This window comes from Corvus moneduloides, chromosome 4 (assembly GCF_009650955.1).
Source record: "Corvus moneduloides isolate bCorMon1 chromosome 4, bCorMon1.pri, whole genome shotgun sequence".
NCBI lineage: Eukaryota > Metazoa > Chordata > Aves > Passeriformes > Corvidae > Corvus > Corvus moneduloides.
The window spans coordinates 47865676-47877771 of record NC_045479.1 but is presented as its reverse complement, the minus strand read 5'-3'; the positions used below and the strand labels follow the sequence as shown (position 1 = coordinate 47877771).

The following is a 12096-nucleotide window of genomic DNA, read 5'->3' as shown; positions in this document are numbered from 1 at the left end:
TTAGTTTGCTAACTGCATAGTTTCATCCTAGGGATGAAATTATTTTTCTCTCCTTTCCATAGTATGATTTACTGGATTGTTTCTAAAAATGCTCTGTTTAAAAAAAAGTCCTTTTTATACAAAACATTACTTCAAAGCTTTCTTCACACAGCACTCAGTTACAGCTGAAAATATACCTCTCTTGAAACTGAATCACATAAATGCACTGATTCCTTGTGTCCCCTAAGTCACCTGAGAACTGTAATGAGACTGTCTTTTTACCTATCCACCTTAGAAATGTCTAATGTTTTGAATATTTCCTGTGTAAATTGGATTTGTCACATCATAAGTCAACCCTATTTATCTCTCCTTAGTGCTTTGGTGCAAGTCAGTAGTTACAGACCTCTCCCTGAGGTACCAGGATTTTATTAGTTATTTTTATGTTGGCCACTGCCAGACATAGGATGCTGGGTAGAGGAACCCTTCAGACTTTTAATGCAGTATGGTCATTCTTATTTTAGAAACCTTCAGTATAAACTTATTAAAATTTTAAAAAGCCAACATTTTTATGGCAGATGAAATTTTGTTAAAGTGAAGGACTTAGATGCCGAGTTTAGAAAAGAAAGGTCAAGATGAGCTATCCTGAACATGTACTTACGTTCTGCTATCTTTTGCTTCCTTGTGATTTTGAATGATTTGTTATTATCAACTCCAAGGATTTTTAAAATTAATACATAGATGTGCTTCATGTCTTGAGTACAAAAATGTAGCTTGAAACTATCACAAAGGTGGGTTACCTGTCAAGCAGCCTGAGAGCTGTGTGATGCCAGAATTAAGGTTGTCTGTGCAACTCAAGCTGGTCTCCCTTGTACAGCTGTATCACAGCACAGCATCAGTTTGCACCATGCTTAGCATTTTACAACACTGGGATTCAAAACGCTCTCTCCCACAAATATCTGCTGCAGTGATGTTTTTTGATCCACAGGTTCTTAGTTGGACGTGTAGAGGAACACTACTGCTAGAAAAAATACTGTAGTATTTGGCTTAAGTTGCCTGTCTTATGGGAACTCATATGGCAGAGGCAGAAGTAGGATATGGTTGTCTGGGGCAAACTTAGCTTAGCACAAAAAGTACTTTAGTACTTTATTGTTATTTTTTTGCCTTATGTACAATCTATAAAACCTGCAATAAAATAAGTCCAGTAGGGAACTTCTTTCTCCAATGCAGTATATCTCCAGAACATGGCCCATCTTTGTACTGAGTCACTCATGCAAAGTGGTCCTGTGAGTGGAAATATAAACAGTGAATACTAACTTGGAATTCAATAATACCTATGCTCAATTGTATTGAATTGAATTGTCATAGACAGTAGTAATTCTGGTGTTTTGTAATTCACCAAAATCTGACTTTCCAATGAAAAGATTAATTTAATATTATTTTAGTGTACTGTTTCTGAAGAATTCCTGAAATCAAAGTAAAAACAATAATAATTTTTATATTCCCAGATAATTTCTACCAACCGTGATGTAAAGATTACTACACAGCTCTCTGACTAGAGAGCAACAACAGGTTTGATTCCTGGAAAACCAAAAACTAAATAAAATTTTTAAAATTGAAAAGAGAAGAATATTGCAGTATTCTAAATTGCTTGTTACGGCCAGCTGGTAAGGCTCATCTATCAGGGATTTATTTCTCTATGGAAGGAGTGGATTCTATTAAGCACACATCTGCCTCCCTGTTTTCTTCCCAGCCCTGATCTCTTTTGGACTGTGTCCACAGTCTTGGCTTCTTTCCTCTTTCACTATTGATGTTCCTCATCCTCCAGTCCCTTTCCTTTGTTCAAACAGCAGTGTCATTGAAAGTTTCTCTTTAGCAGCAGGGAAAACTGGGGCTAAGCAGATAATGGTTACTTAATTTCTGTCTCCTTCATATTGTCAGACTCCAGGAGAACTGTCCCAGTGACTCCACTTTAAATAATGCGTGAAAATTTTAAGCTGAATTTATTATTCCAAATAATAAACCCAAACCAAAACCAGCACTACCGTCTGCCTAACACTCAAAATAAAAAAAGGTGCATCTCAAGAAAAGCATTCACATCTCTGTGTACTTTGTTTGTCTATTTGTTTGGTGTTGATAAGAGCCATGCTGTAATTTGTCTTGCAGAGGCTGCCTACACACTCCTGCTGTACGATGAGCTGCTGGAGTGGTCTGATCGGCCGCTCAGGGAATTTCTCAGCTACCCCATGCAAACAGAGTGGCAACGTAAGGAGTGTCTCCATCTGACCATCATTCAAAACTTTGATAGGGGAAAGGTAAAATAGTCCTATTTTACTGAGTGGATCTGGGAAGGGTAGTTAATTCATTTTAGGATATTAGTGCCAGGGTCGCAGTATTTTTGTATTTTTCAGGGGAAGTGTTTGTCCTTGCCTGATTAAGCAGTTACTTAGCAATGCAGTAGGTTTCTTCTAATCCCGTGGCTGTATCCTAGAAATCCCCCACTTACATATGAGAATAATTTTCACTTGTGTAGCAGTTGGCTTTGTAACTGTCAAAGCACTTTATAAAAGGTGATATAATTTCTCCCCATTTTAAAGGTGGTGAAAATGAGCCTTATAAAGCTAATGAAGCATGTGTAATTATCCTGTAGTCTAAACTTTTCTATACACTTAGTGCTGATTTGTCCTGCTGACAAACAAGCAATGCATTACAATTCTGTGTAGCTAGTGTAAAATCCATGTAAGCCTAATCAGTGTAATCAAATGAATGTTGATTATCATGTTTTTCAAACAATTCTGTAATTATTATAGAGTTTAGCTTACCTGGTGCAATGAAGTATTTTCCAACCTACTAAAATTAAGGAAGATGTATTAAGAATACAATTTTAAAATGTAAAAATCATACTGTGTTGAATCTATCTCATGTAGTGTCAGAAGAGTTGTCCATCACTCTTGCAATGACTTATATTTTGTGCATAGTCCAAAAAGAATAATTTATTAAATAAATCTCTAAATATATTTTTAATTCTTCAAAGAATTCATCAGTATTACTCAGAAACTATCAGTATGCTTAGTGGACAGTTTGTTCAAATATTTTCAGTTGCAAGAAGTTTGACTTGTATAGGTAGAACAGACCACAAATAAATCACAAATTGTCAAACAGCTGCTTTGAATTACTGAACATCTTTTACTTGCTTGCAGTGTTGGGAAAATGGCATTATCTTATGCAGGAAAATTGCAGAACAGTATGAGAGCTACTATGACTACAGAAACCTCAGCAAGATGAGGGTAATGTACTTGAATACTTTTCATCAATCAGGAATCCAAAAGCTTTTTAATTTTGGTTATAAAATAATACTTAGAAAATTGAATTTACCACAGATTAGTCCTTAGGTTTGGTTTGCAAATCTTGTTTTTTACCCTGATGGTTTTTTTCTACAATAAGGATTATAGAAAAGGAGTGCAAGCTTTTTAAAGAAAAATGAGAAAATCCTATCTTCGTAGAATGGTTTGGGTTGGAAGCCTTAAGGATCATCTAGTTTCAGCTCCCCTGATAGACACCTTCCACTAGACCATGTTGCTTTATTTTATTATAAAATTAATGTTCTTCCAATATTTGTACAGCATCCTTTTTGTGTGCATGCTTATGCATAAAAATAATACTACAAATTCACTTTCATTAGTTTCCTACAGTTTATCCAGGGAATGTGCTCTGTGCAGTCCTTCACTAGGAGCAGCAGCAGCATCTCTTTGCAGTTGTAATTGCAAGCAAAGAGCTTGCCACAAGCAATGTACACCTATACTTTTTTCTTTAATTTGCTACTTAAAAATATGGTCTGTTTAATATTATATAGTAAAAATTAATCTTTCTTGGTACAGTCTTCCTGTTGTTTCTTTCATTTTAGAACTCTAAGCACTGTTTCTCATTCTTTCAGATAGTGCATTTTAAAGATTATTCAGTCTTCCCTTTTCTTATCTGCTTCTGATGGATTCAGTATTGTATTGCAGCTTCCCTTTAAAATTTCCTGTACATGTAGGATGCTTGCTGCTAGGACTGAGTGAAGTCCCCTTAATCCAGAGCTGCTTAACAACATTATGCAAAATTCTCAACACAGAGCTATGTGGCAGGACTCCCTGTTATCTGCTTATTCCATATATATTTAGAGATGTCAATGGCAGAATCCTATAAGCAAAAGCAAACTATCATCATGTGAATAAAATGATTAGTTTATGCATGTTTAATTAATTGTACTGAATGTGTTTCGTGTTTGAAATATCCTTTTACTGTATCTGTGCCACCAATGTTAATCCAAAAAGGGAGATGTGGGGATTTCTCATAGCAGTATAATTAGGCAGCTGTTGATAACATATGCATATTAAATAACTGTCTGCATTACCTAAAATAAGGCTAAGACTGTGTTTGGTTTTTTCCCACAGTATTAAGAACTTTGCTGAAAATATCATCAGAAAAAGGGGACTTTGGCATTAAGATCCCTTTGTGTCAGTGTTTTGAGTGAAATAAAAACCAGATGTATTGACCAAAAATTATGCTAATTGCTATTGTGATATTTTAAAGGAACTCGTGTTTGATGCTTAAATCACTGGAATCTGGTATGGTTTGGACAAAACTGTCTTGAATATGGAAATTAGACTTTGCTGATTTAACTGACCACATTACTGCCATGTGTTTGGATGAGTAGCAGGTTACTGGGTCATGTATTTCAAACTGTCTTTCTATTTTACCCCCTTAATATAGGTACTTCATCTTTTAAAGGATTTCTTTTTTTAATCTTTGAAACTTTCAGATCCCTAGGAGGTATAATTACTTAATTTGATGCATTCAGAAACTTCTGGATGTCCTAGCTGTTGCTCAGAGATATATTGCAATTCCGGTATCCCAGACCTGAAAGACACTCCTTTTTGTGATATCTTACAGTAAAAATACACTTTCAAAAAAGACTAATTGCATTTCTTCTCAATCTCACGCAGATGATGGAAGCATCTTTGTATGATAAAATTATGGATCAACAGCGTTTGGAGCCAGAATTTTTCAGAGTTGGTTTCTATGGGAAAAAGTTCCCATTCTTCTTGCGGGTAAGTGAAATGAAAATAAACAGAATGGAGTACTACTGACATTCATAATCACTTTCACTGTGTTAAAATTTGTTCATACCATATACAAATTCTTATCCTGTGAGAAATTCTTTACCCTCATGTTTCATGGTTAAGAAAAGGTCCTGACTAATGAAAAGACAAATGCTAGGCTTCTAAATAAGAGAGTCCTACATAAACATAATATTGATACTTATGTTGGAAACCATGCACCTATACTGTTCCACAGACCAGTGGTTCATGGTAGTTTGTTCCCTTTATCCTGTTCTGTTTCTGCTGGTGGGCGCTCAGAGAAAGACTGTCAGAAGTAGTATCCATTGGTGGTGGGATCATCAGCAATTTAGCACTTAAGCAATTGCATTCCCAAGTTCCTATTTTTTTTTTAATGACTTAGAAATTCCACATGCTGAATTTCATTTATTATTAATGTACTAAAACTGACAAATAATAAAGTTATTACTCTTGATCATTAATCTGGAAATCTGAAGTTTCCAGAGTGCCCTTGAAAATGTTAGTGGTGTTTACACTGTTCCCCTCTTCCACAGTCTGCAGTAGTTTAGCTGCATTGACTGTCACCTTCGGAAGAGGACAGAATCCATCTTACTCATGGAGCAGCTGCAATCATAATCCAAGCTTCTCTTCCTGTGGTAATTGAAATAAGTGATGAAGGAACCTCCTCCATATGGTGGAGACCTAAAAAGCCTGCTCTGTCTTTGCCTTAGTGGTGGGGAAAATGACAATTTCTAACTGGTAAATGTAGCATGAAACTCTCCCCTTTAAAAGTACTCAAAAAGAGTCTGATGGGAAGATAGTTCTTGATATTACCTAATAGTCATCTGAATATAACTTCTGTATAAACCAATGTGAAAATATTAATCAGAAAGAATTTAATGTTTAGATTGCTAAACAGCAACTGATAGAGTAAAAGCAGTGGAAGAAGCTGCACAGTAGTGCAGTACTTTCAAACCTTAGGTCTTTCACTGCTTATGCATCTTCTTATGCAGTTTTCAAGTTAAACATACACAGCACAGATTTATGCTTGCGACACCAACAAGGACAAACTTAATACATTTGATTTAATTTTTTTATGACAAAGCAGTTTGTAAGTCTGGCTGTGTTTGCTGTAGAAGGAATGAAGACTAAACTTCATAATAAAGCTTTCACATTTTAATTTGTAGTTGAACAATAATACTGTTACAGTTGGGGGTTTTTTTGTAGCAATTCCCATGAAAGTCTTGGCTCTCAGAATTCAGTGCCAGGAGCATTCTTTTACTTTGTGTCGTAAAAACTGGCTCATTTTAATTTTCCAGGCTGGTAATTGATAAACATTTAGAGGATAAGGCAAATTGAATGCCTTCTGCACTTTTATTATGCAATGTTTTTACAGAATTGTATAACATTAGAGCAAAGTTTCTTAGTTCCTCATGGAATTGGCTTCCAGCCCATTTCATTGTCTTAACTGTTTGTGGGTTGTATTTCTGTTACATATTTTATACAGTCTGATATATCATGTTAATTGCATACTTTGATCCACTAAGAACAATTTCTCCCTTCAGATTTTATTAAACTTTGAAGTGTAATTATTCCATTTTTCCAGACTTTTGAATAAAACAGAACTTATATGATAAAATTTCCTTCTTCTGATTTCCTTCTTCTAACTTATATGATAAAATTTCCTTCTGTTCTTCCTATATTCCTTATTTTTATTCTTGCCTTGTTTCTTATTTCTTCCTTCTTAAAATGATGCAAAAGTTGCCTGGAAAATCTATATTTAAGAGCGTGTGTTTGGATCCCAGTTATTTTCATGTAACTTGCTCTTGCTTTTTGTTTTCTTATTCCACTCAGAATAAGGAATTTGTTTGCCGAGGACATGACTATGAAAGGCTGGAGGCCTTCCAGCAGCGAATGTTGAATGAGTTCCCACATGCCATTGCTATGCAACATGCTAATCAGCCAGATGAGACCATCTTTCAGGCAGAAGCACAGTGTATCCACATAATCACAAAGCCATACTGTGCACTTACATCTTCTATGCTTTTAAAAAATGTAGGTACACCTATAGCCAATTTCAATCGCATGGTGCCTCCACTGAAATAAATGGTAGGTGAGAATTCCCCTGCATTTTGTCCCAGTTCACTCTATTGTGTTTGGAAGGTCTTTGTGTAATTTTGGTTCTATTTAAAAATTCCTTGATGTGTTATTGACATCATTTCTTTAGCTAAAAGTACCTACAGAACTATCACCACTGTGATAATGGTGTAGCAGTTCAAGTTACAGTAATTTAACTTCTTACAATACAACATTATGTTAGCATGGCATGACATATTGTGTGTGTAAGAATATATTTAATTAAATTTAAATTTTACTTGATGTACTATTCCATGTAAGTAGCTGTATTTCAAAAAGAAAGATGAAATTTTCAACAAAACAGTACAAAGAAATCTCAAATGATCAAAAAATCTCTCTGGTTCCCTTCCCAAACCAATATTAGTATAAAAGCATTTCAAGATATGCACTTTCTAAAGAATTTTTCTTCAGTAATGCTTCAGGAGTCAATATACTTTGCTAATTTGAATAAAGTGGGATAGCCTTAACTCTTTACACATAGATTTGCAGATTTATGCAGTGACACCAATTCCAGAAAACCAGGAAGTTTTGCAGAGAGATGGCATTCCTGATAATATCAAGAGCTTTTACAAAGTAAATCACATCTGGCGATTCCGATATGACAGGCCATTTCACAAAGGGACCAAGGACAAGGAAAATGAATTCAAGGTAAAGTATCATGCCCTTTCCTGATCTACTGGACCTGTGGATTTGTTTGTAATATCAACAACAGCTGCCTTGTTGAAACATCATCTGTATGTGCATTATTCAACTGAGTGTGGTATAACATTCTGTGGAGGAGACAGTATCTCAGGTTTGACTATTTCACTTCTTATTTTAATAAAATAATATCAAAAATATATGGGGGATGCAAAGGTCTTGCTGTATATGTGACTAGGAGTGAAAAAATTAATTTGTTTTTTTGCACCTGTGACATATACAAGGCCGAACTGGAGAGAGCAGAGTAGTTCTCTGAAAAGTTTCTTGGGCAGATGGGAAGACATTGTTAAGTATGTAATCTGGGAAAGCAATAGTTCCTTCCCTAATAGGTAAATCCCTTCTGTTCCTCCTAATAAAATATGTCACAATCTTCCAGTGTAATTTTAATTCTGACCCACTAAAAATACGTCCTGATGCAGAATATATTCTGGTATTCAGACACAAAAAAAAGTTATCCCATAATAATTTTCTTACAAATTTAGAAGAAAAAACTATAAGGGTAATAAATTAACTAATTTGATGCACTATTGTCCTCTGATTTAAGTTTAGGCTTTGTTTTAACTATACAGACTATAAATATATTTTGTGTAAGCACAATCCTGTGTGTTGATTTGTCATTTCACAAACCTCTTGCACAAAGTGTTTACCAGTAGTACATTTGAGTGTCCCATCAGCTATGCATTCTGGAATCTCAGGTAGGGCATCACAGAGGGGAGCTGATCATGGTCTGTGATCTGTAAGTTGTTCTGTTTCTGAACTCTTGTTCTTCTCAGATGTTAGTTCAGAAAAGAAATATTAAAACACCAATTCAGTTGTGAGTCACTTTTGGAGATTTGGGGACAACATATAATAAATTTTAGGAGTGAAGAATCAGCAGAAATTACTGCTTAGTACTAAGACCTAGATAGTAAGGAGAAAAGTGAGTGTCATTGGCTTATGGGATAGATATTTCAGTAGGAAATTGGATGTTAGTACTTTTTTTTTAATGTATACTGTTACTTTAACGAAGACATTCATAAAGAAAACTGGTAATAATTAAGGAAGATATAGAATCAAATAGGGAAATAAATTGGTTTTATATATTTTAGAGTCTATGGGTAGAGAGAACCACACTGATCTTGGTGCAGAGTTTACCTGGAATATCTCGTTGGTTTGAAGTAGAAAAGCGTGAAGTGGTGAGTATGAGACTCATGTTAGTATGTATTGTGGGTTGGTTTACTTCCTTAATCATAAGTCATTCAATGAACTGCTTTAAGATTTATTACACATATGTAATTTCTTTGACCAAGGTCTCAACGTGGCTACAACAAAATTATTTACAAAGTATATTGAGTTGTCTGATTCTCTTGTCTTGAAAAGCATTATTAAGAACCACCCTTAGGATTCATTTAAACAGTTGAGGAAAAAGAAGTTGAGAACAATAATGGGCAGCATTTAATGTTAGAAAATTACTTCCTTAAAACTCAGCACCATGTAACATTTAATACTTAGAATATCTATAGCTTAATGTATCCTTCAGTGTCCTGGAAAAATAAACATTCTCCAAGTTCCTGTACTATAATAAATGCCATGAGCTACTGAACAGAACCTGTAGGAATAGGGTCTAATGTACCAGTCTGTTATTGACACATTGTAATTTCTCCTCCTTGCTTGTTCTATTTCTTGAAAAATCCTCAAATAGATTCCAGATATATTTGAAGGAGTGCTCCTCCTGTAAAGATCTCTAAATAATTGGTCAGTTGCTGAGCCCTGGAGTGTAACATCTACAACTATTTTCCTTCTTGTCAAAGCCAGTCTTCGAATAGTCCCATTAAATATAAAGATACCATAGTACAACTGATTTTCTCTAAAACTCTGTTGTGTTTTTCTTTTATAATAGCAGGAAAATGCCATGTGTTCACCATCTTGACATTCTCCTGTAGAAAACCAAAAGTGGAGTTCAGTAAAAATCAAAAAATTGTATGTGACATGAGAAATTTTGTTAGTTGACTGCTGCTGAGTCCTTACTAGGTTAATGTGACCACTAATATGAAGACCTTCATTTTACTATCATGTTACCATTATAGTCACCATTTCCAAAAGTAAACGGTAACATTTTGTCCAGGGCATGTATGAGGTCATGACTGGGATTTGTGCTTGTATGTTTTGGTAAATTTTAGCAGCTGCAGGCCTGTACTCTCCCCATTGCTCAGTTCACACTACCTGTGAAGGAACTTCCCCACCCTCGAGAGATGAGAGGCACATCCTGCTCAAGGCTGCCTTTGACTATAACTTGATCACCATTTTAGCTCAAAGCTTACATCCGACTTCCTGATCTGTAAAGTCTTCTTGTTGACTTCACTTTGGGTGGGGAAACTAACTCACCCATACTTAAGCTCTGCTCTGTACCCTTAAACTGGTGAAGCTCCCCAACCCCAAGCCCATTGTAGGTAAAGTTACCAATGACAGTTTAATCCTGAATTCCAAGAGTCCCACCACTGGCCAAAAGTATGTGAATGTTTTGCAGCAAGGGCTGGGTCTTCTCTCAAGGTCAGATAATGAATCTACAAAAGAGTGACTGTTGTTTATTTTGATCATTAATTACATGATAAAATCAAATCTCTTCCCCAGGTGAGAAGTATTTTCTCTGTCCCAGGACTCTAGGATATAGAATAATATGTGTTGTATTTTAAGAAATCAAAAATTACCTGCAATATATTTCTTCTTTCAACTGAAGATTTAAGTTGTTTGCAATGTTTCTCACTCCTCTTTCAGGTGGAAATGAGTCCTCTTGAGAATGCTATTGAAGTCTTAGAAAATAAGAACCAGCAGTTAAGAACACTGATTAGTCAGTGTCAAACTCGACAGATGCAGAACATTAACCCTCTCACAATGTGTCTAAATGGGGTCATTGATGCAGCAGTTAATGGTGGAGTTGCTAGATACCAAGAGGTAAGCAATTTACTTGCTGTTTATTAAAAATCCGATTTCTTTCCCTGTACAGATGTAGCTCCTCTTTATGAATTAAGGACAGAAAATGCTGTATGAATAATAGTTATAATTATACCTATATTGCAGCTTTGGGTTAGGTAATGTTAAAGATGTGGTTTATTGAAATAACCATTTTGCTGCACACAGTACCATAAACTTACTCCAGTGATGACTCAATTCACAGTTACCCTGCATTCTTCAGTGTTTTGTTTGGAGATTTTCAATTAAATGGTTAATTGTAAGTAAATTATTATAATACATTGCCTATTCTAGGACAGGAGCTACTTCTGGCCAACAAGCAAATTTATTTGTTTGTGATGATATTCTAGTATTTATTTATATATATACATATATATATATATAAATTCTCAACAAGAAGTTCATTATCTTGAAGAATCATAATTTTCTAGATCATTCTTGTATCTCTTTTCCAAGTTTTTAAGAAAAGCTATTTTTGGGGGAGAGGGGAAGGGGATTTAAAAAAATAAATACAATTTAGAAATGTCTAGCACTGGATTTGTTTCCAACAGTTGTTCCTCATTATTATAATTTTTGAATCACCGGAGAACCTTAAATGTTTGGGATACTGTATTTGCACAAAATTCTGTGGAATTTTGAAACTGAAGTAAAAAGAAAGGTTTTTTTAACTTTGTAGCCCAACCTGATCTTCTTGTTTCTCCTAATAGTCTTAGAAATACTTGAGTCTGCTGGTTTTTCCTTTGAAAATGTCGAGTTGAATAACATTCTGTCCACTTGTCTCAAAGGCTGAGAGATTCAGTGTTTACTCAACGGTATTAAATTTGATAAAACTGCATCTTAATTAAACTACAAGAAATTGAGTCCAGCATAGTATTAGAATCTGTCTTCAAAACTGCAGTGGTATGAAAATTATGAGACTGAAGCAAAGCAGTAACATTTTTGATGTTTCCTAACTGCCTTTAAACAACAACTAAACTGTTTAGCATAGTGAAGCACCATGAGGGGAGTCCCTGGAGAAATTCAGTCACGTCAGAACTATGTCTGGTTTGAATTAGCAGTGTCAGAGCTAGCTCAGTGTCTCTGCACAGCTTCCATTCTTCACAAGCATATCAAAGGTTCTAGACTGATCCTTATTGTTGTCCTTGGCTGTAATTCTTGATCTCCTAGACAGTGTTCATGTTTCGATTCCCTTCTGCCCTCTGTCCCTCGCTACACTAAAATAGGACTTTTCAGC

At 35.2% G+C, this 12096-nt stretch overlaps 1 protein-coding gene across 5 annotated transcripts in view; it reads left to right on the top strand.

Annotated features, from left to right (window-relative positions):
- The window catches only part of DOCK4 (dedicator of cytokinesis 4), a 232411-nt gene that overhangs the window by 201178 nt on the left and 19137 nt on the right, over positions 1 to 12096 (top strand). For all 5 annotated transcript variants that reach the window (XM_032107391.1, XM_032107389.1, XM_032107392.1 and 2 more), the window contains 7 exons: positions 2143 to 2291; positions 3177 to 3263; positions 4965 to 5069; positions 6933 to 7074; positions 7696 to 7862; positions 9002 to 9088; positions 10668 to 10844. In XM_032107391.1, the coding sequence (XP_031963282.1) occupies positions 2143 to 2291; positions 3177 to 3263; positions 4965 to 5069; positions 6933 to 7074; positions 7696 to 7862; positions 9002 to 9088; positions 10668 to 10844 (914 nt within the window). The remainder of the gene's footprint in view (positions 1 to 2142; positions 2292 to 3176; positions 3264 to 4964; positions 5070 to 6932; positions 7075 to 7695; positions 7863 to 9001; positions 9089 to 10667; positions 10845 to 12096) is intronic.